The sequence below is a fragment of the Odocoileus virginianus genome, chromosome 16, assembly GCF_023699985.2.
Source record: "Odocoileus virginianus isolate 20LAN1187 ecotype Illinois chromosome 16, Ovbor_1.2, whole genome shotgun sequence".
Classification (NCBI taxonomy): Eukaryota; Metazoa; Chordata; class Mammalia; order Artiodactyla; family Cervidae; genus Odocoileus; species Odocoileus virginianus.
Window position 1 is genome coordinate 41,645,062 of NC_069689.1, and position 23,830 is coordinate 41,668,891.

Consider the following 23,830-nt stretch of genomic DNA (forward strand, 5'->3'; position numbering starts at 1 on the left):
CCTCGGGGACTGCATCTGTTCATTTTTTCTTTCGCTTGTGAATGGGATATCTATTTTTGTGGGGTCTGTTTTTATGCCTCTTAAATTTTTGTTGAAATTGGATGTTTTGATTGTCAAAATATAGTATCTCAGGAAATCAAATCCTGCTCCATAAATAGAGTTTCCTGCTTTGCTTTCTGTGGTATTGTTTAGTGAGTTTTCTCAACAACTTTTAAAAATCTGTATTCTTTGTCATGTGTGGTCACTCATTAGATTAATGGTCAACTAGTGGTTTGATAGAGATTCCTTAATAACCTGGAGCAAAAAAACAGAAAATAAAAACTCTTTCAGTCTTTGTGGATCAGCTCATGTGTCTGTTGGAGTGCTTTTTAAAGCTCAGCCAAGCAGTTTACAACTTTGCCATAGTTTTCACTTCCTGCATGTTCAGAGCCTGAGGGTCAGCTGGATATGAGAACTTAGGGTCTTCTTGAGTCTCTTCTGAGCATGTATTCAGTCCTGAGCATGCACATGGCCTTCTAGACTCTCTGGAATATGTGGGCACTTTACACCCCCTCTGTCCCCAAGTATCTCCCCTTCAGCTTCTCCTTCTAGGCTTTCCATCTGTTTCTTGCTTGCCCCGTCTATATCCATTGCCCCTGTGACCGTGCTGAATACATTTACCTTCAGATGTTTTCAACCTAAATACCCTAGGAGGACATCTCTAAGTCAGTTGAAACAAAGGCAAGCCTTTGAGCCAGTCCTGCAGGACCCACAAGACAGATCAAAAGAAGCAACTAACATTCTGTAAGAATAAGGTCCATATCCTTCCTGTTACCAGTAACCTGCACCAGGAACATGCGTTCCTGTTTTCAAGAGCACTGCAGAGCTGGAGAGTGGGGCCTGGTACCAGGGAAAATTAAAATGCTACAGAACTTGCTTACAGGTTTTCAGGCTTTTTTTTTTTTTTTTTTTTACAAAATATTCTCTGGCTATTTTTTATTTTTTGATGCCCGAGTTTCATAAAAAGTTGATGCTGACCGTTTTTGCAGTTTATTCACTGTGTTTGTTCCCTAGTCCCTCACTTCTACTGATGTTACCTTTACTTCTCCTCTAGAATTTTCAAAGCATTTACTGTTTGTCAGCCTTTGTACAACACATCTGTATTGGTATTTGGTATGTTGGGACTTAACACTGTAAGATAAGCTTTATATCAATATAATCCCCTTTATAGGGAATGTGGGCACATGGAGACTGAGCTGAGCTTTGGAGCTGGGTCTGTTCCGTTTTACTATCTATTCTCCCATGACACTGTTGATTGCATTATGCCTTGTGATTAGAGATGTACTTGAATTTCACTTTGAGAAAGGAATGTCTTTGCATATTTGTGCTGTTTCTTTTTTGAAGCATTATTTTTATTGCCCAGGCTTGTGTTTATCTTCCTACATTTGATTTATTAAGACGGTTTATTGCTGGGTGTGTGGATACACATAAAAAATTAACCAAAATTTTCCAATCTCACATCAATCATAGTGTCTTCCTGAGAAACACAAACATTAAAAAAGAAATAGCTATGTTAATCCAAGTAGATCAATAAAGCTTATATCCCTTTTTGCTAAGAAATATAACTGTTTGTAAAATTGTCACTCATCTACTAGTTTTCCAAAAAGATAGAAGAATTTCTGGCATCTTCTTTCCAACAGCTGAAGGGGAATGATAGTCCTAATGAACAGTGCAAGTTCAAAGAGGATTTTTAGCAGAATATAATTCTGATGATTGGTCCCTTGTACATTCCTGTTACATTGAAGAGCACAAAATGAATCAGTTAGCTTTAGGATGACATGAAAAGTGTAACTCAAACTGGAAGTAAGTTGTAGCATTTAATTTCATTGCTAAAAAGAAGAGTTTCATTATGTTATTTCAATAACAGTTTTTTTTTTAAGTGTGGAAGTTTACAGTTGTAGAAACAAAAACACAGATCATTTTAGTATAGTATTATTGGAACTTTCAGATAAGGCCCTAAGTTTTTCTTTCTACAAGGCTATCCACTGAATTTAAATTCTGTTGCTTTTAAACAAGCCATTGCACCCTTTGTTCATGGACTGCTCCCCACCCCCACCTGGACTGTACCTGCTAAACTTGGTATCTCTTCTCATCTTTATCACAGACCAAACCCCTTCGTTAGATTTGGTTAGGCCAGGGTAAGTGCTAAGGCAAAGATCCCTCAGGAGGGCAACTAACCAGAACAGGCATCATAGCCAGACCCGGAATAAAACTAGGCTTGCAGTTCTGATTTGGATCAAACACAATTTCAGTAGGTCTATGACTGTCCCCGAAGGGACCAGTTTGCACAGGTTAGTTAGTGAAAAGACAGGGTGGGGGCAGCTGCTCCTGGCAGTGACCTTTGGGTTCCAACATACATTGCTCCCAATTTGTTACTGTTTAGGGCTTAAAAGTTCTGTTTTAGAGAACTGAGCTTTAGTTTTATATATATATATATATATGTTTTTTATACATGAGCTTTAGAGTGTATTTTCCTCAAAACATTATTATGAATCACAGTTAGTTTCTGGGAACACCAGCCATACCTAGCTGACAGATAGTGAACTTGGTATTTCAGTGTTTATCACGACACACAGAACAGTGATTGTTTACAGGAAGAGAAATGCATTCATGTATTCTTGTATTCATTGAAGAAGTTTGCAGTTCTTCTAAGCATAGGAGTATAAAGGAGAAAACTCCAATAAATAAGATTTTTACATTAAGCAGGGCTCATGGGGAAGTTTCTGAAGCAGAAGTAGGGCTATCTGTACCTAGCACCAGTGAATTAATAAATACATAATATATGGACATGTAAATAAGCACATATTATACTAGTAAAAAGACCAACTATTTGTAATACCTGAGTAAACCTCTGTTATTTGCTAGTCTAGTGGTAAATCAAATATAAGGAAAAGAAGCATATAATTCTCAGAGCTAGGCTTCTTTCAGAGACCTCCCCCGTCTCTACCCAGCACAAAATATGTTCCTCATGCAGATATGAATCTGCAGCTTTCTGTCTGAGGACGTGACTCAGGTGCAGAGCAAGGAAGAGTCTCCGGAGCGTTGAAGGGGCCCTGCACAGCCCCACCTGACGGGAATAACCAGAGCAGCACGGGGAGGCCACACAACAGTGATGGTGCTGCATGTGGTAACGCCACCTGCAGTGCCAGACCTCCGCCACCTCCAGCCCCAGCCGCGCTTCCAATGGATGCAGGCACTGCCAGTAGAAACTTGTGTATTAGGCATTTCTGTGTTCCTTCCAAGCGGCTTCTCAGTTGGCACTAGTGGTAAAGAATCCGCCTACCAATACAGAGACTGGGGTTTGATCCCTGGGTTGGGACGATCCCCTGGAGGAGGGCATGGCAACCCATTCCAATATTTTTGCCTGGAGTATCTTATGGACCGAGGAGCCTGGTGGGCTAAAGTCCATGGGGTTGCAGAGTCAGACAGAAATGAAGCAACTTAACACACACATGCATGTCCCTTCCGAAAGCTCACTTGGAAACATGTCACAGCCAAATTAAGCCTTGCCTCTTCCCCATAACACCAATCATTAAGTACTGTGTGAGTACTGAATTTCAAGAGTCCTCAAGTAAATTCCACATATTACCTGAGAGTCACTGCAGCATTGTGATAGGAAGGTGATGCTTCCACTGAGTGACCCGTGAAGGCATATTACTGAGCTGTCAAAAGGAATTAAATAATGTTATTTTCAGGAACATGGATGGATCTAGAGATTGTCATATTGAGTGAAGTAAGTCAGACAGAGAAAGACAAATACATATGATACCACTTATGTGTGAAATCTAAAATATGACACAAGTCATATCTAAGAAACAAAACAGACTTAGTGATATAGGGAACAGACCTGTGGTTGCCAAGGAGGATGGGGAGGGAGGGGGTAAAAAGGGTGGAGGTGCAGCCTGGACCTCAGTCACTGATCAAGCCAGGGTACTCTGCATGAGACATCCAGTACCTTTCATTACCCAGGCTGTGATTTTCATGGTAGTGAACACTCTGTGCCAAGGGAACATTTCATGCAAAGATGGGCTCAATAAAGGACAGAAATGGTATGGACCTAACAGAAGCAGAAGATATTAAGAAGAGGTGGCAAGAATACACAGAAGAACTGTACAAAAAAGATCATCATGACCCAGATAATCACGATGGTGTGATCACTCACCTAGAGCCAGACATCCTGGAATGTGAAGTCAAGTGGGTCTTAGGAAGCATCCCTATGAACAAAGCTAGTAGAAGTGATGGAATTCCAGCTGAAGCATTTCAAATCCTAAAAGATGATGCTGTGAAAGTGCTGCACTCAATATGCCAGCAAATTTGGAAAACTCAGCAGTGGCCACAGGACTGGAAAAGTTCAGTTTTCATTCCAATCCTAAGGAATGTTCAGACTACCTCACAACTGTACTCATCTCACACACTAGCGAAGTAATACTCAAAATTCTCCAAACTATACTTCAAAAGAACATGAACCAAAAACTTGTAGATGTTCAAGCTGGATTTAGAAAAGGCAGAGGAACCAGAGATCAAATTGTCAACATCTGTTGGATCATAGAAAAAGCAAGAGAATTCCAGGAAAACATCTACTTCTGCTTCTTTGACTATGCTAAAGCCTTTGACTGTGTGGATCACAACAAACTGTGGAAAATTCTTCAAGAGATGGGAATATCAGACCACCTTACTTGCCTCCAGAGACATCTGTATGCAGGTCAAGAAGCAACAGTTAGAATTTGACATGGAGAATGGACTGGTTCCAAACTGGGAAAGGAGTATGTCAAGGCTGCATATTGTCACTCTGCTTATTTAACTTATATGCAGAGTACATCATGTGAATTATGGGCTGGATGAAACACAAGCTGGAATCAAGGTTGCCAGGAGAAATATCAATAACCTCAGATAGGCAGATGACACCACCCTTATGGCAGAAAGCAAAGAGGAACTAAAGTGCCTCTTGATGAAAGTGAAAGAAGAGAGTGAAAAAGCTGGCTTAAAGCTCAACATTCAAAAAACTAAGATCATGGCATCCAGTCTCATTACTTCAGGACAAATAGATGGGGAAACAGTGAGAGACTTTATTTTCTTCTGCTCCAAAATCACTGCAGATGATGACTGCAGCCATGAAATTAAAAGATGCTTGCTTCTTGGAAGAAAAATTATGACCAACCTAGACAGCATATTAAAAAGCAGAGACATTACTTTGCCAACAAAGGTCCATCTAGTCAAAGCTATGACTTTTCCAGTAGTCATGTATGGATGTGAGAGTTGGGCCATAAAGAAAGCTGACTGATGAACAATTGACGCTTTTGTGGGTGCTGGAGAAGACTCTTGAGAGTCCGTTTGACTGCAAGGAGATCCAACCAGGCCATCCTAAAGGAAATCAGTCCTGAATACTCATTGGAAGGACTGATGCTGAAGCTGAAGCTCCAATACTTTGACCACGTGATGCGAAGAACTGACTTATTGGAAAAGACCCTGATGCTGGGAAAGATTGATGGTAGGAGGAGAAGGGATCAACGGAGGATGAGATGGTTGGATGGCATCACTGACTTGATGGACATGAGTTTGAGCAAGGTCTTGGAGTTGGTGATGGACAGGGAGGCCTGGCGTGTTGCAGTCCATGGCGTCACAAAGAGTCAGACATAAGAGTGTCTGAACTGAACTATACAGAATTGAACACTTTGTGAGCTATTTATAAGTTGATGAAATGAAAATTTCTTTTTCAACTTTGTGAAAATTATTTGGCAGCTGGTTATTGGATTAGTAATTATTATTTTACTTTATTGAAACTAATCTGTTAGTTTCCTATTGCTGTTGTAACAAATTACCACAAACTTAGTGGCAGTTTTAAACTGTACAGTTTTAAACTGTACACATTTATTATCTCACTGTTCTGGAGACCAGAAGTCTGAAACATGTCTCACTTTGGGAGGTTTGTGTCTGTTCCAGATTCCCTAGTGGAAAGTTTTTTTCTTACCTTCCCAAACTTCTGGAGGCTGCCTGCCCCCCTCGATTCATGGTCCAGCATCACTGCTCCCACCATCACTGCTTCCAGCACCACATCTCCCCCTCCAACTCAGACACTCCTGTCTCCTTATCAGTAGCCTTGGTGCCTACTGGGCCCACCCAGATAATCAGGGTAATCTCCCCATCCCCAAATCCTTAATTTAATCTCATCTGAAAAGTCCCTTTTGCCATAGTAGGTTTTATGTTTATAAGTAGGAAGAGGAAGGATTAAGACATGAACATCTTTGGCAAAATCATTGTTTTGCCTACCACAGTCTATGTTCTGCCCACCAAATTCATGTCTGTCACACATGAAAAAAACATTAATCACATGCCAGTATCCTTCAAAGTCTCAAGCAATTACAGAATCAAATTAAAGTCCATAATCTCAACTAAATCTTATCAGCTCCCAAGTTCCAAATCTGAATCATCTAAATCAGCTGTATGAGCTTCCCTGAGGCACGGTTCTTATCTGTGAATTTGTGGAGCTCAAGAAACAAATTTGTTGTTGTTCACTGTCCTCAGTTGCTAAGTCATGTCTGATTCTTTGTGACCCCATGGACTGCAGCACACCAGGGTCCCCTGTCCTTCATTATCTCCCAGAATTTGCTCAGATTCATGTCCACTGGGTTGGTGATGCTATCTAACCATCTCTTACTCTGTCACCCCCTTCTCCTGCCTTCAGCCTTTCCCAGCATCAGGGTCTTTTCCAAGGAGTTGGTTCTACCGCATCAAGTAGACAAAGTATTGGAGCTTCAGCTTCAGCCCACAAGATATTACCCACAGAATACAATGGTAGGACAAGCATAGGATAGCAGTTAAAGATATTGCCATTTGAAAGCAAAGAAACTAATAGGACAAAAGGAAGCAGTGTTCCTCCCAAATTTCTAAATCCAGTTAGGCAAACAGCAGTTTTCAAGGCCTGGGACTAATTCAGTTCAGTTCCGTTCAGTCGCTCAGTCGTGTCCAACTCTTTGTGACCCCATGAATTGCAGCACGCCAGGCCTCCCTATCCATCACAAACTTCCGGAGTTTACTCAAACTCATGCCCATCAAGTCGGTGATGCCATCCAGCCATCTCATCCTCTGTCGTCCCCTTCTCCTCCTGCCCCCAATCCCTCCAAGCATCAGGGTCTTTTCCAATGAGTCAACTCTTCTCATGAGGTGGCCAAAGTATTGGAGTTTCAGCTTCAGCATCAGTCCTTCCAATGAGCACCCAGGAATTATCTCCTTCATGATGGACTGGTTGGATCTCCTTGCAGTCCAAGGGACTCTCAAGAGTCTTCTCCAACACCACAGTTCAAAAGCATCAATTTTTTGGCACTCAGCTTTCTTCACAGTCCAACTCTAACATCCATACATGACCACTGGAAAAACCATAGCCTTGACCAGACGGACCTTTGTTGGTAAAGTAATGTATCTGCTTTTTAATATGCTATCTAGGTTGGTCATAACTTTCCTTCCAAGGAGTAAGCATCTTTTAATTTCATGGCTGCAGTCACCATCTGCAGTGATTTTGGAGCCCCAAAAAAATAAAGTCTGACACTGTTTCCACTGTCTGCCCATCTATTTCCCATGAGGTGATGGGACCAGATGCCATGATCTTAGTTTTCTGAATGTTGAACTTTAAGCCAACTTTTTCACTCTCCCCTTTCACTTTCATCAAGAGGCTTTTTAGTTCCTCTTCACTTTCTGACATAAGGGTGGTGTCATCTGCATATCTGAGGTTATTGATATTTTTGTTGGCAATCTTGATTCCCGCTTGTGCTTCTTCCAGCCCAGCATTTCTCATGATGTACTCTGCATATAAGTTAAATAAGCAGGATGACAATATACAACCTTGACATACTCCTTTTCCTATTTGGAACCAGTCTGTTGTTCCATGTCCAGTTCTAACTGTTGCTTCCTGACCTGCATACAGGTGTCTCAAGAGGCAGGTCAGGTGGTCTGGTATTCCCATCTCTTCGAGAATTTTCCACAGTTTATTGTGATCCACACAGTCGAAGGCTTTGGCATAGTCAATAAAGCAGAAATAGATGTTTTTCTGGAACTCTCTTGCTTTTTCGATGATCCAGCGGATATTGGGACTAATTACCTGTGACTAAAACTCTGCCCTTGGAGTCATCCTTTCTTTTTCATGAAAGATAGCACATGTTTCCAGTTGAGTAGTTTATTTCCTACCTATTTCCTGCATATAGAATGTTGGGGTTCTGATACCCTTCTTTCATTTTGGCTTCTGTCTGTCCTTTTCAGTCTAAACTGACAGTGTTTCCGCTGGTAAAAATTTTTAAGAATCATGTAGGTCTTCTGCATATGTCTCAAGAATTTATACCACTAGACCTCCTCCATAAATCTTTTATGAATAATTCATTCCTTATTCCTGGCTTTTGCTAACATGGTTGAGACAATCCGTGAATCACACACCTAATTTCCTCAATGAGTCTGAAGCAGTAGCAGAAGGTTGTCCAACCACACCCTTGGCTTCCTCTTAAGCATTTGTTTTCCTCACAATGAATCACCTAATTATAGCATCTTTTGCAACCTGGATAAACTGAGAATTTTCCCAAATCGAGTCCTGATCCCTTTTTCACTGGCAGTTCTTGCCTTAATCTATTTCTTCTCACATTTTACTATGAGCAATAGGAAGAGGCTACAACTTTAACACTTCACTTGCACTCTCCTCATGTAAGGGTCTAATTTCATTATTGTATCAGTTTCCTGTAGCTACTACAAAAAATTTTACCACAAACTTGACAACTTAAAACAACACACATTTATTCTGTTACATTTCTGGAGACCATGAGTCTGGAATCTGTGTCACTGGGGCAAAATGAAGGTTTTGGCAGGCCTCTGAATGCTCTGGGCCAGAGTCTGCCTTTTCCACTCCTTGGCTCAGGACACCCTCCTGCATCTTCAAAGCCAGCAGCACAGCATCTTCAAATAGCCGCGCTTTCATCCAGCACATTTCTTTTGTCTGTGTGAGATCTCCTTTGCCTTTCCCTGTTAAGTGTCTTTATGATGCATTTCGTGACCATCTTGTCAGTCTCCCCTTCTCAACACCCTTAACTTAATCACATCTGTAAAGACCCTTTTCCCGTATAAGGTAATGTTTGCAACTTCCCAGAATTAGGACCTGCTATCTTTGAGGGTCATTGTTTAGCTTACTATAATCTTTTATAAGTTCTGCTTTCCACATAAGCCTTCTGTCACTGTACAGCGAGAAATCGCCTGTCCTCCAATTTCCAGTTTCCTAATTTCCTTCTGAGCCCTCATTATTAGGGCCTTTAATGTTCATATTGCTAGGAAACAGTGTGTTTATTAATGTAGGTTTCAACTACCTTGCTTCTCACTACAGGTTCTCATTACAGAATCATCAACATTCACATTTCAAGTTCAGTGTAGTCCAGGTGTTTTCTGTGATGAATTTCAGAATTCTTCCAGCCTCTTCCTATTGTCCAGTTCCAAATCATTTTCCCCATTTTCTAGGTTATTTGTTACCGTAGCATCCCACTTCCAGGTATCAGATTTTGTATTATTTTCCTATTGATGTTGTAACAAATTATCACAAATTTATTGGCTAAAACACAATTTATCCCACAGTTCTTTGGATCAGAAGTCCAAAACGAGGCTAAAAAAGGTCTTATGAGGCTGAAATCAAGTTTCAGGCAGAAGGACTGTATTCCTTCTGGACTCTCTAGGGGAGAAGCCTTTCCTTGCCTCTTCCAGCTTCAAGAAACCACCTGCATCCCGAGGGTTCGTGACAGCAATTCCGTTAACTTCTGCTTTTGCCATCACATCACTTCTTTTGGAGGGTAACAAGTTTCAAATTGTTTATTAGGAATTAACCGATGAATAAAGTGAGGAGCAGGTTTGGACACAGCCTGCAACTTGGGCCTTATAGGGAGTCAGCCAGCCTCATGAAGAACTTGTCAGAGTGGCCCATGTTGAGCCCAAATGGCTGAGCCTCTCTCTGTCCACTTCCCTGCTTAGTCACAGGTACAGACTTCCTTGGGAAGAGTATGGCCTTGAGGAAGTTGGCTCCCTGCAGCTCAACTGGATCCTCCAAGAGCTGACAGCGGGGCTGTCCACTGATTGTACCCCTGCAGCGGGGCAGAAGGCCTTCCTTGAAAGGGATCTGGTCAGCACAGATCTGCATACGCCACACACTCTCTGAATTTGTACCATACAGTCATCATCTACTGTTTTGTTTTGTTTTTCTCCTTCAAAAAACAAAAGTTCTGTGTACAGAGCTGAGCCTGACCTGGCAGAAATCAAAAGCCAGTGTTTGTGAACAGAGGGAAATTAGCTGAGCTTAGTCAAGTAGGCGTAGATTCTGATGGGTCTTGAAGTAGAAGGAAAGTTTGGGTTGATTATCTGCTGCAATACTCTCCTTTCACTGTAATATAATAACAAATGACCACATGCTTAGTGTCCTATAACAGCACAAATTTACTATAGCATGGGTCTGTAGGTCAGAAATCTAGTTCCTCTGTTCTGGGTCTCCCAGAGCTGAAATCAAGATGTTTGATGATCTAGCCTGTTAGCCAGAGACTGTGGGGCAGAATCTGTTCCCAACCTCACTCGGCTTTGTGGGGAGAAAGCAAATTGGCCAGGATGGCGTGTTCAGCTCTCTCACCCCACGTTTTGTCGATAATGGCTAGGTAACAGCTGAGATCATTTTCAGCACCGCGCGTGCACGCCACGAAGTACTCTCTTGCTCACGAGCTACTTCCTGCTGTCGGCGCATGTGAGCTCCACCTAGAAAACAGCGGCATTACTGCTGCAACGCGCTGTGTCCGTGGGTCAGCCACTAGAGGAGAGAGTATAGCGTGTCTGCTGCCACGCCTGCTGCGCCAGCCGGGAGAGAATAGATGCCTCTGCAGTTCCCGCGGCTCCTCGAGTTTCCTTCCAGCCTCTTAGATGGCGCCTGGTCTACCTGCCTTCAGCGAAATGTAGGGAACCAGACAGTGGTTATCACGGAAGGATCAGCAGTATAGGGCTGTTGGCAGAATTCAGTTTCTTGTGGTCGTGGTGCTGAGGATGTATCCTTGCTGTCACCTGGGTTCCTCTCTCAGCTCCTTCAGGGCACTTACATTCCTCATTATGTTTCCCTTTGTCTTTGAACCAGCAATGATGAGGTCTAGTCTTCATGTTTCAAATTTCTCTGACTTTCCCTTCTGCTAACTTTCTTCTTAAAAAAAAAACTGTTTATTTTGTATTGGAGTGTAACGGATTAACAATGTTGTTACAGTTTCAAATGGACACTAAAGGGATTCAGCCACCCATATAAATGTGTCCATCCTCCCCCAGATTCCTCTCCCATCCAGGATGCTGCACAACGTTGGGCAGAGCACCCTCTGCTATAGAGTAAGTAGGTCCTTGCTTAACCATTTCAAATGCAGCAGTGTGCGCGTGCATCCAAACTCCCCAGCTTTCCCTTCCCCCCAGCCTTTCCCCTTGGCAACCACAAGTTCATTCTCTAAATCTTTGAGTCTGTTTTATAAATACATTCATTTCTATCATGTCTTTTTAGATTCCACATAAAAGGGGTGTGATGTGATGTTTCTGCTTTGTCTTAGTTCACTGAGTATGCTGTCCATCCATGTTGCTGCAAATGACATTATTTCATTCTTTTTTGATGGCTGAGTAGTATTAAGTAATACTACATTGTGTATGTGTACCACATCTTCTTTATCCGTTGCTCTGTTGATGGACATTTAGGTTCCTTTCATGTCTTGGCCATTGTAAACAGTGCTGCAATAAATATTGTGGTGCATGTATCCTTTCAGACCAGTTTTTTTTTCTCTGGATATATGCCAAAGAATGAGATTGCAGGGTCATACGGTAGCTCTAATGTTCAGTTCAGTTCAGTCGCTAAGTCCTGTCTGACTCTCTGTGACCCCATGAATCACAGCACGCCAGGCCTCCCTGTCCATCACCAACTCCTGCGGTTCACTCAAACTCATGCCCATCGAGTCAGTGATGCCATCCAGCCATCTCATCCTCTGTCATCCCCTTCTCCTCCTGCCCCCAATCCCTCCCAGCATCAGGGTCTTTTCCAATGAGTCAACTCTTTGCGTGAGTTGGCCAAAGTATTGGAGTTTCAGCTTCAACATCAGCCCTTCCAATGAACACCCAGGAATTATCTCCTTCAGGATGGACTGGTTGGATCTCCTTGCAGTCCAAGGGACTCTCAAGAGTCTTCTGCAACACCACAGTTCAAAAGCATCAATTTTTCGGCACTCAGCTTTCTTCACAGTCCAACTCTCACATCCAGACATGACCACTGAAAAAACCATAGCCTTGACCAGACCAACCTTTGTTGGCAAAGTAATGTCTCTGCTTTTTAGTATGCTATCAAGGTTGGTCATAACTTTCCTTCCAAGGAGTAAGCATCTTTTAATTTCATGGCTGCAGTCACCATCTGCAGTGATTTTAAAGTCCCGAAAAATGAAGTGTGACACTGTTTCCACTGTCTCCCCGTCTATTTCCCATGAGGTGATGGGACCAGATGCCATGATCTTAGTTTTCTGAATGTTGAACTTTAAGCCAACTTTTTCACTCTCCTCTTTTACTTTCATCAAGAGGCTTTTTACTTCCTCTTCACTTTCTGACATAAGAGTGGTGTCATCTGCATATCTGAGGTTATTGATATTTTTGTTGGCAATCTTGATTCCCGCTTGTGCTTCTTCCAGCCCAGCGTTTCTCATGATGTACTCTGCATATAATTTAAATAAGCAGGGTGACAATATACAACCTTGACATACTCCTTTTCCTATTTGGAACCAGTCTGTTATTCCATGTCCAGCTCTAACTGTTGCTTCCTTACCTGCATACAGGTGTCTCAAGAGGCAGGTCAGGTGGTCTGGTATGCCCATATGTTTCAGAATTTTCCACAGTTTATTGTGATCCACACAGTCGAAGGCTTTGGCATAGTCAATAAAGCAGAAATAGATGTTTTTATGGAACTCCCTTGCTTTTTCAATGATCCAGTGGATGTTGGCAATTTGATCTCTGGTCCCTCGACCTTTTCTAAAAACAGCTTGAACATCTGGAAGTTCTCAGTTCACATGTTGCTGAAGCCTGGCTTGGAGAATTTTGAGCATTACTTTACTAGCATGTGAGATGAGTGCAATTGTGCGATAGTTTAAGCATTCTTTGGCATTGCCTTTCTTAGGGATTGGAATGAAAGCTGACCTTTTCCAGTCCTGTGGCCACTGCTGAGTTTTCCAAATTTGCTGGCATATTGAGTGCAGCACTTTAACAGCATCATCTCTCAGGATTTGAAATAGCTCAACTGGAATTCCGTCACATCCACTAGCTTTGTTCATAGTGATGCTTTCTAAGGCCCACTTGACTTCACATTCCAGGATGTCTGGCTCAACCTCCATATTGTTCTCCATTAGTGTCTGTACCAGCTTACATTCCCACCAACAGTGTAAGAGGGGTCCCTTCTCTCCACACCCTCTCCACCTTTTATTGCTTGTGGGTTTTTTGATGATAGCCCTTTTGATTGGTGTGAGGTGATATCTCATTGTAATTTTGATTTGCATTTCTCTTATTGTTAGTGATGTTGAACACTTTTTCATGTGCCTCTTGGCCGTCTGTTTGTCTTCTTTAGAGAAAGATCTGTTTAGATCTTCTGACCATTTTTTGATTGGCTTGCTTCATGAGCTCTTTGTAGATTTTGGAGACTAATCCCTTGTCAGTCACATTGTCTGCAAATCTTTTTACCCTAGTCTGTGGTTGTCTTTTTGTTTTGGTTGTTGTTTCCTTTGTTGTACAAAAGCTTTTGAGGTTAAGTAGGTCCCATTTATGTTTGTTATTATTTCCATTATTATGGGAGGCATTTAAAAAGATATTGCTGTGGTTTATGTCAGAGAGTGTTCTGCCTATGTTTTCCTCTAGGAGTTTTACAGTGTCTCGTTTCACATTCAGGTGTTTTCGGTCTTTAGACATTTTGAGCTTTTGTTTATGGTGTTAGAGAAGGATATGCTTTTGTTTTGTGCATATAGCTGTCCAGTTTTCCCAGCACCATTTGATGAGGAGACAGTCTTTCCAACATTGTGTAGCCTTGCCTCCTTTGTCAGAGATTAATTGACCATAGATGCCTGGCTTTCTACCCTGTTCCATTGATCTATGTTTCTGTTTCTGTGCCAGTACTATACTGTTTGGATGACTGTGTCTTTGTAGTATAATCTGAAGTCAGAGACCATTCTGATTCTGCCACTTCTGTTTTTCTTTTTCAAGATTTCTTTGGGTACTCAGGGTCTATTGCCTTTCTATACAATTTTTTTTTCTAATTCTGTTAAAAAATTGCCATTGGTAATTTGATAAGGATTGCATTGAATATGTAGATTGCTTAGGGTAGTATAGTCATTTTGACAATATTGATTCTTCCATTCCAAGTACACAGTTTATCTTTCCACCTGTTTGAGTCTTCTTCAGTTTCTTATAGTTTTCAGAGTACAGGTCTTTTGTCTCCTTAGGTAGGTTTATTCCTACTATTTTATTCTTTCCTATGTGTTGGTAAATGTAATTGTTTCTTGAATTTCTCTTCCTGGTCTTTTCTTGTTAGTGTATAGACATGCAACAGATTTCTGTGTGTTAATTTTGTAACTTGCAATTTACCGTATTCATTGATGAGTTCTGGTAATTTTCTCAGAGCATCTTTAGGATCTTCTGTGTATAGTATCATGCATGCTATGTTGCTCCTGTCATGTCTGACTCTTTGAGACCCCATGGACTATAGCCTGCCAGGCTCCTCTGTCCATAGAATTCTCTAGGCAAGAATACTGGAGTGGGTTGCCATTTCCTCCTCCTGACGCAGGGACTGAACCCATGTCTCATTATGTCTTCTGCATTGGCAGATGGGTTCTTTACCACTGACGCCACCTGGGAAGCCCGTATAGTATCATGTCATCTACAAACAATGACAGTTTAACTTCTTCTTTTCCAATTTGGATTCCCTTTACTTCTTTTTCTTCTCTGACTGCCATAGCTAGGACTTCCAAAACTATGTTGAATAAAAGTGGCAGGAGTGGACTTCCTTGTCTTGTTCCTAATCTTAGAGGAAATGCTTTCAGCTTTTAACCAGTGAGTATGATGTTAGCTGTAGGTTTGTATGGCCTTTATGTGTTGAGGTATGTTCCCTTTATGTTCTTTTAATGTATTGTTAGATTTGAATTGCTAGTATTTTATTGACGATTTTTGCATCTATGTTCATCAGTGATATTGGCCTATAATTTTTTAGGTATCTTTGTTTTTGGTATCAGGGTGATGGTGGCCTCATAGAATGAGTTTGGGAACTTTCCTCTGCAGTTTTTTTATATCTTCATCTTTGTCTTTAATTTTTGTCAGTTTGGTTACTGTGTGTCTCAGCATGCCCCCCCTGGGTTTATCCTGCATGGGTCTCTGCACTTCCTGGACCTGGCTGGCTGTTTCCTGTTCCATGTTAAACAAGCTATTATCTCATCAAGTATTTTATCAGGTCCTTTTTCTCTTTCCCTTCTGAGGCCCCTATAATGCTATGTTGGTTTGTTTAGTATTGTTCCAGAGGTCTGTTACGCTGTCTCCATTTCTTTTCATCCTTTCTGTTTATTCTCTTCTGTGGCAGTGATGTCCATCATTCTGTCCTCCAGGTCACCTATCCATTCTTCGGCCTCAGTTATTCTGCTATTGATTCTTTCTTGTGTATTTTTCATTTCAGGTATTGTGCTGTATTTTTCATCTTTGTGTGTTTATTCTTTATTTCTTCTAGGTCTTTGGTAAACATCTCTTGCATCTTTTCAATCTTTTCCTCCATAGCCTCCATTCTTTTTCTGAGATCCTGGATTATTTTCACTATTCTTATTCTGAATTCTTTTTCTGGAAGGTTGCCTATCTCCACTTCATTTAGTTCACTTAGTTGAAGTGTTCTCTTTTTCCTTCATCTGGAAAATAATCCTCTGCCTTGTCATTTTGGTTAACTTTCTGTGACTGTGGTTTTTATTCTGCAGCTCTAGTAATTTAGCCTTGATTCAGTTATCTGCCCTCTGGTGGATGAAGCTCCTGATGGGAGAGACTGACCATGGATAGCACTGGTTCTAGTTCTGGAGGGCAGGGCTTTGCTTAGTAAAATTTTAATTCAGTTGTTTGCTGATGGATGGGGTTGAACTCCTTCCCTGTTAGTTGTTTGACCTGAGACAACTCAGCCCTGGACTCAACAGGCTTTATCGTAGGGGCGATGGTGACAACCTTCATGAGGGCTCATGCCAACAGGTACATCTGGAACTGCTGCAGCCAGTGCCCTTGTCCCCAGGGGGGCTCTGCCAATCATGCCTCTGCAAGGGATGCTCCAGCACTAGCAGGCAGGTTTGGTTCCTTCTCCTGTGGGGTCACTGTTCCTATTCCCTGGGTCCTGGTGCACACAAGATTTTCTGTGTGTCCTCCAAGAGTGGAATCTCTGTTTCCCCCAGTCCTGTGGAAATCCTGCAATCAAATCCTGCTGGCCTTTAAAGTCAGATTCCCTGGGGATTCCTAATCCTTTTGCCAGATCCCCAGGCTGAGTCTGACCTGGGGCTCAGTACCTTCATAACAGTGGGAGAACCTCTACAGGATAATTGTTTTCCAATCTGTGGGTCACCCACCTGGTGGTTATGGAATTTTATTTTATTATGGTTGCACACCTCCTACTATCTTCTTGCAGCTTTGTCTTTGGACATGGGGTATCTTTTTTGGTGGGTTCCAGCATCCTCCTGTCGATGAGTGTTCAATGATTAGTGGTGATTTTAGTGCTCTCACGGGAGGAGGTGAGCATGCACCCTTCTACTCTGCCATCTTGAACCAATCTCCCATTGCATGGCTTCTGCCTCTGACACTCAACCTGTGTGATTCTGCTGGGCCCATCTGGATAATCCAAGATAATCTCCCATCTCCCAGAGGCCTTTACTTAACCACATCCTCAAAGCCCTTCTGCTATTTAAGGTAACATATTTACAAATCATGAGGTTTGGGGGATTAGGATATGGACATCTTTGCAGGAACATTATGCTGCCTGCCAGGACATCTTCTATTGCATTCATGCAGTATTTTCATGTAAATGAAGAAGGCTTGGATCTGAAGAGCATATTGGGTAGAAATCTCTCTTCACACCTATTAACTTTTCTTTTATTCCCCCAGAGAATAAAGCAGCTGTTATTTTTTTTTCCATTTGGAAAGGCTGGACCAGAGAGGTTAGGCAGTTTACAAAGGTCTCACAGTTCCTTAATGGCAAAGCTACTCTAGAATTTGGCTGTTTTAGCATCTTAAAGCATGCTGCACTGTGGGCTGCCCCTGCGCAAACAAAGAGCTCTCTAAGGAGTTTACATCCAAGTTGAAGCAAACAGCTTAAGTCACAAAATGCCCTTTTCCCAGCCCTAAAATTAAGATATTAAAAATGAACCTTATGTTCCAATAAGTTAATGCTTGAATGTCTTTAGAAATTGGAAGTAAAACAGAAATATAACCTTTGGGGAAGAAAACCATATTCTTGGATCTACCAGTAATTCACTGAAGTTTTTCCATAAACACATTCATTAACCTTTTGAGAAAAGTGTTTCTAGGAGGTGCCCTGACTAGCTCCTTTGCTAGGACAGTCCGTATTCCGTGGATTGCTTTGATCTCAATTTTGTGTGAAGAAGGTTGATTATACATTAAGGGACACTACATTTTAAGGATCCCGTGAATGGAAGGGTCTCTCTTATTTAGAGATATTGTTTGAGTACTATAAAAGCCTTTAAAAAAAATGTTTAAAGGCATCAGAATTTTAAATGTTCTCTTACTAAGGTTGAAGGTTGAAACATTTGCTATTGGGGAATTTATCTGAATAATACATTCATCCCTTAGAGGAGAGATGCTACCACAAATGAAGTATATTTTTTTGATGTTTGGAATTCTAATTCTAAGGAAGTCTATTAAATTGGGAAACAATCTGTGAGACTCTAATGATAGCATTTATTGAGATGGTAATTGTAGAATCTTTTTTATATTTTTACTGGAATTATTTTTTTTCTTCAAAAGAGTTTTCTTTTTAGATCCAGTTAAGTTCTTTCTGCTTGTCTCTACCCACCCTCTCTCCTGCTGTATGCTAAAAGCAGACTCCTTGGTATACAATTCTTGCCATTGTAAAATGTCAGTGCAGTAGTCTTGGCCTAGATCTCAGGGCCAGACAGCCAGAATAAAACAAGACATGAGATGCTAAGACCACAGTTACAGAAGGAATGGCTCCTCACCTCTCTTGTAAACACATGGTGTTAGCCAAGAAAAAGGAGTATGTGAAGAAAAGGAGAAAAGTCAGGGGTGGGCAGAGTGACAAAGGTGGGAGCCCAAGTCTCCCTGCGGGGGTCTTCTCTGACAGATTAGGGCGAACAGCAGGAATGCAGGGGCCCCCGTGGGCCTGGATACTGAAGCAGAGAACCAGCTCCAAGCAAGGGGCAGAGGAGTTAACCACGACTCACCACATTATCAAGAACCCAGACAACACATCTGGCTTCAAGGCAGCCTCCAGACCCAGTGGGCCAAGGGATGGTTTCCAAGGGACGGAAGCCCAGTTGTGTGAGCTCACAGACATGCTGGTGTCCTGAGAGGAGATTCTGCCACGCAAGGACCCTCTCTACATTACTCTGGTGGTGGGAGTGCAGCCAGAAGTTGTTGACCTGGGTGGGGGCGACTTGCGACTGCAGCACTGGGTCTGCTGGTTGGGGTCTGCGCGCCCAGCAGCAGGGCTAGGACAGTCGGCTCCACCTGAAGCACCCCGCCCGCCGCCCTGTAGTGTTCCCATGGGCTGAGCCCAGCATCTTCCTTACACCAGGGCCGTCCGCTGTTGGAACGAAGGCTGTCTATGAGACAGACTTTCCCAGTCATCAGCGTTCTCTGAGCTCCCACATCACCATTTCTTCATGTGCTTATTTTCACATTTATTGCTTTGTACACGGCACTGTAGCTTTGTATCTGCTTTCTATTTCCCTGCTATGAATTTGTTTCTCAAGAAAATTCTAAATTTACTGGGTCATTGTGATTTTATTCTCTAGAACACATTTGACTCACTGAAGTTTTGTGTCCCACTATTGCTTTTAACAAATGGCTTAAGTTTACTAACAAATGAATAAAGTAACACTATTTTCTTTTATGTTGGCTGAATGTCCTCCTCACAGGCTGTGGTTTTTAAGTCCTGTTTTCTTAGTTCTACTAAATAAATATTCCTTTACCTTACTTACTTTGTAGTCTCTAATAATAATCCATTTTATATAGTTTGTGCTTGAAGATGTCCACACATATACAGATATATCCATATCCTACACATACTTACACATCTGCATGCTACAATTAAATATTGCACCTTTCAAAGTTGTGATTCTGTAGAGATTTTAATGATTTGGGAAATACCTCTACTGTAATGTTGGGTAACCAAAAGACTGAATTTTATAAACCAAGAAAAATGAAACAAGAATGTATATACCTGTGAAAAAATCTGGACAAAATGTATAAGGTGAAATTATAAGTGAAATGATATATATTTATAATTTTCTTACTTATAATTTTTCTGCATTTTCCATATTCTTATATGAACATTGGTGGCATATAATTTTAAATATCGTCTCCCTGCCTGAATATGAAACTTTTATGGTATATTCTCATCCATGCGCTCTCACATCCCTTGGAACTGACTCCATTTTGGGGAGAGTGGTCCCCCCCAGACCACCAGAAAATTTCATCTCTGTGATGGACACACACCTTCCTTCCACTGACACATGTTTTAGCTCCATTCAGAGAATACATGCGTTGACTGCTCCATCTGGAATTGTCAAGTGTGAATTATGTGCCCAATTAAAGAGAAAAATGTTAATCTACCTTGAAAGAAGGAAGCAGTAAAGACAAAAATGATTGTATATTTTGATTTTCATCCCAGGCACATAGGCAAGATCCAGACTTAATATAACAAAATAGAATTGTAACATCCATAGGAGGGAGGTGGGATGGGGGTTCAGGATGGGGAACACATGTAAATACATGGCTGATTCATGTCAATGTATGGCAAAAACCACTACAATATTGTAAAGTAATTAGCTTCCAACTAATAAAAATAAATGAAAAAGAAAGAGAAAATTGTGCAATTTGATTTCATTTTATGTAATTATTTTTCATTTTAAATAATAGAATTAAACATTGAGAAACAGAAGATTAACTCCTAAAGAAATTTATATTTACTACCTAATTAGTAGCTCTATAGAGAAATAAAAGCACCACAGTGACAACTTTGCAAATACAGACAGACTCAGGTCACAGAGCCTGTGGGAGGACTTGTCGTTAGAGTCTGTGTATTCTTGCTGGGATCCCTTAACATCCGTGTCTTACTTTCTTACCTGGAAACTGGGATGATAATAGCAATAAATCATGCTATTCTAATTAGATGTGTTAATACAGGTGAAGCACTTAACACAGTGCCTGGCACAGACCAGTATGTTTTATGACCAGTGCTGTTTTAGTCATTAGTGATGATGGCAATGGATGGTATTGCTATCTGGAAGACCAGCCTTGGATTAAAAACAGTAAGAAAGTTGTTTTTTCACTTACTCTGAAGTTCAGTGGCCGAAGCCCAGTTCCTGATAATTATAGCCAGCTTCTGGTTAAAGCTTCTTGCTGTTGTTCAGTCACTCACCGGGTCCGACCCTTTGCAGCCCCATGCACTGAGCACGCTTGTCTGCCGGTCACTTCCTTGTCTGTCACTGTTTCCCAAAGTTTGCTCAAACTCCTGTCCATTGAGTCAATGATGCCATCCACCATCTCATCCTCTGCCACCCCCTTCTCCTCTTGCCCTCAATCTTTCCCAGCATCAGGGTCTTTTCCAATGAGTTGACTCTTTTCATCAGGTGACCAAAGTATTGGAGCTTCAGCTTCAGCATCAGTCCTTCCAGTGAATATTCAGGGGTCAAAACATGGACTGTGCATTTATTCCACATTTATATTTTTGAGCTTATAAATTATTTCAGAAAAAATATGTTTTCAGTCTTGTCAAGGGAAGTTTTTTAGATTACTCTTGGTAAGTGATGGGAGAATAAAAGAATAAATTATTTTTAAAAGCATCTCAAATTGCTTTACAAGTGGTAATGTATGTACAGATACATCAAGCCACAGAACTCCTGAGTAGATTTGATTTAAACCTTATTTCTAAATGATATTTACCTACAATACAATCCTATGTAATTTGATGCAACAGTTTAGACAATTTGATAAAATAATTAAAATGAGTGGAGTACTTAACATTCCTTCTGGAGCATGGTGTCTAATAAACAGAGTTGATGAGTCATTTAAAGGTCCCCATCTCTTGTTTTTCAGCTTGACCATCTCTGCAGAGTGCCCAATGCAACTTGAAGACTTCCCAATGGATGCCCATGCCTGCCCTCTGAAATTTGGCAGCTGTAAGTTATTTTCACAAGTAAGAACCATGGATATACTTTGGTGTTATTTCCACATTCATTCAGAAGCATTTAGATACTATATGTAAATAAACTCAAGATGAGCCTCAGTCTCATCTGCTTGGGAAAGCTGGAGAGTCAGTAGGGCACACACACTTGTCCTCTCAGACTGATTTTTCCGCCTGTAACAGAGAAGGCAAGTGGAGGCTTTCGCCCTCTAGAACATGCTCCTGGGGAAACAACGCCTTACCCCTAGACCTGCAGCAGGCTGCTCTTTTTTGTTTTCACTTTTCAGATTGCAGGTCACCTCCTCCAAGGGCCCTGAACGGCTCAATCTCCATTACCCACCTCAGAACTCCTCATGCATGGTAGTCGTTGCTATGTTGAGTCACTTCTCAGATGATCCATGTGAACATTTGATTATTTGTATGTGGTTATTTAATTTTTAAACAGTTTGGGATTTTCCTGTTATCTTTGTTATTGATTTCTAGTTTAATTCCATTATAATCAGAGGACACCTCTATATGACTTCACCTTTCTTACATTTATGGAGGTTTATTTCATGACCCAGAGGATTCATCTTGGCATTTGTTCTTTGAACACTTGAAAATCTTGTGTATTTTGCAGTTACTTGGTGGAATGCTCTACAAGTACTGATTAGATCCTGTTGACTATGCTGTTGTGAGTTCTATACTGTTTCCTGATTTTCTGTCTACATCAGTTGTTGAGCAAGAGGTGTTGAAGTCTCTGACTAATTGTGCAAGTAACTGTTCCTACTTTCAGTTCAGTACTGTTTTGTTCCATGTATTTCTCACTTGTTCTTTGGTGCACACACATTCAGGCTTATAGTCTCTTCTGGGTGACTCAACCCTTTATGATTGCATAATGTTCTTCTCTGTCTGTGGTAATTTTCTTTTTTTTTGAAGTCTACTTTACCTGAAATCTATATGGCCACTCCTGCTTTCTTTTGATTACATTTGAATTATATATATATATATATATATATATATATATATATATTTCCATTTGCTTAATCATCATGTTAAAATGAATTTCTTGTAGTTGATGTATATTTGGGTCATATTTTTAAGTTCACTTTGCCAGTCTTTATCTTTTAATTGGTGTATTCTCATAATTTACACTTTCTGGAAGGCCTGTCTGCCACTTTATTTGATTTTTTGGTTTTCTGCTGTGCTTTATGTTTCTCTATTTTCCTTTTCCTGACTCCATGTGGGTTAGCTGAACATTTATTATGATTCCATTTTTTTAAATTTATAATGTTTTGCTTGTATCTTCTTATATATATTTTTAGTTATTGCTGTAGGTTTTACTTTATACATACATGACTTATTACAGTTTACTGTTCTTATTTTACCAGTTCATAGAAAAGCGAAGTTCCTTTATCCTAAGATAGTGAAACATTTTGTCTGTATTCACCTAGAATCATGTCATAGAGTATTGTGGTGTTCATTTGAACCATCAAACTTAATTCTGAAAGCTCAAGAGAAAATGGATATTTTTTCTCTATTTTTACTTGTGGTGGTCTTTTATTGTACTCCCAGTGTCCCAAAATATCTTATTTTATAACTAAAAATTATTTTATCATAAAAATAAAAGAAAACATTTTTGAAATAAATGTTATATTAAAACTGGGCTTCCCTGGTGGCTCAGATGGTTAAGAATCCGCCTGCAATGCGGGAGACCTGGGTTCTATCCCTGGGTTGGGAAGATCCCCTGGAGGCAGGCCTGGCAACCCACTCCAGTATTTTTGCCTGGAGAATCCCCATGGACAGAGGAGCCTGGGGGGCTACAGGCTCCTTTATAACTGCTTAGCAAACTTCCTTTAGCCATTCTTTTAGGATAGACTTCTGGCAATAAATACTTAATTTTTTCTTAATCTGAAAATACCTTGATTTCTCTCTTCATACCTGAAGAACATTTTTAATGAATATAAGATTCTGTACTGACAGTTTTGTGGCATTTGAAAAATGTGCTACTTTATTCTTGCCTCCATGGTTTCTGATGAGAAATCTGCTGTAATTCAAATCATATTTTCCTTATAGGTGAGATATCTTTTCTCTTTGTTGCTTTCCAGCTTCTTCTTTTTTTTTTTTTTTTTTTTTTGTCTTTACAGAAGTTTGACTATCGTGTGTATTAGTGTGGATTTCTTTGGGTTTATCTGATTTGAGATTTGCTCTACTTCTTGAATCTATAGGTTTTGGTCGAATTTAGGAAGTTTCAGCAGTTATTACTTTGAATACTTTTTCTGCCCCATCCTCTTTTTCTTCTTTCCTGATTCCAATGACGTGAATATTAAATCTTTTGTTATATTCCTGAAACTTCTGAGGCTCTTTGCATTT

The 23,830-nt window shown here is 40.7% G+C and overlaps 1 protein-coding gene across 9 annotated transcripts in view; it reads left to right on the forward strand.

Annotated features, from left to right (window-relative positions):
- The window catches only part of GABRA5 (gamma-aminobutyric acid type A receptor subunit alpha5), a 95,755-nt gene that overhangs the window by 42,670 nt on the left and 29,255 nt on the right, over positions 1-23,830 (forward strand). For all 9 annotated transcript variants that reach the window (XM_070478121.1, XM_070478117.1, XM_020914544.2 and 6 more), the window contains one exon: positions 21,391-21,473. In XM_070478121.1, the coding sequence (XP_070334222.1) occupies positions 21,391-21,473 (83 nt within the window). The remainder of the gene's footprint in view (positions 1-21,390; positions 21,474-23,830) is intronic.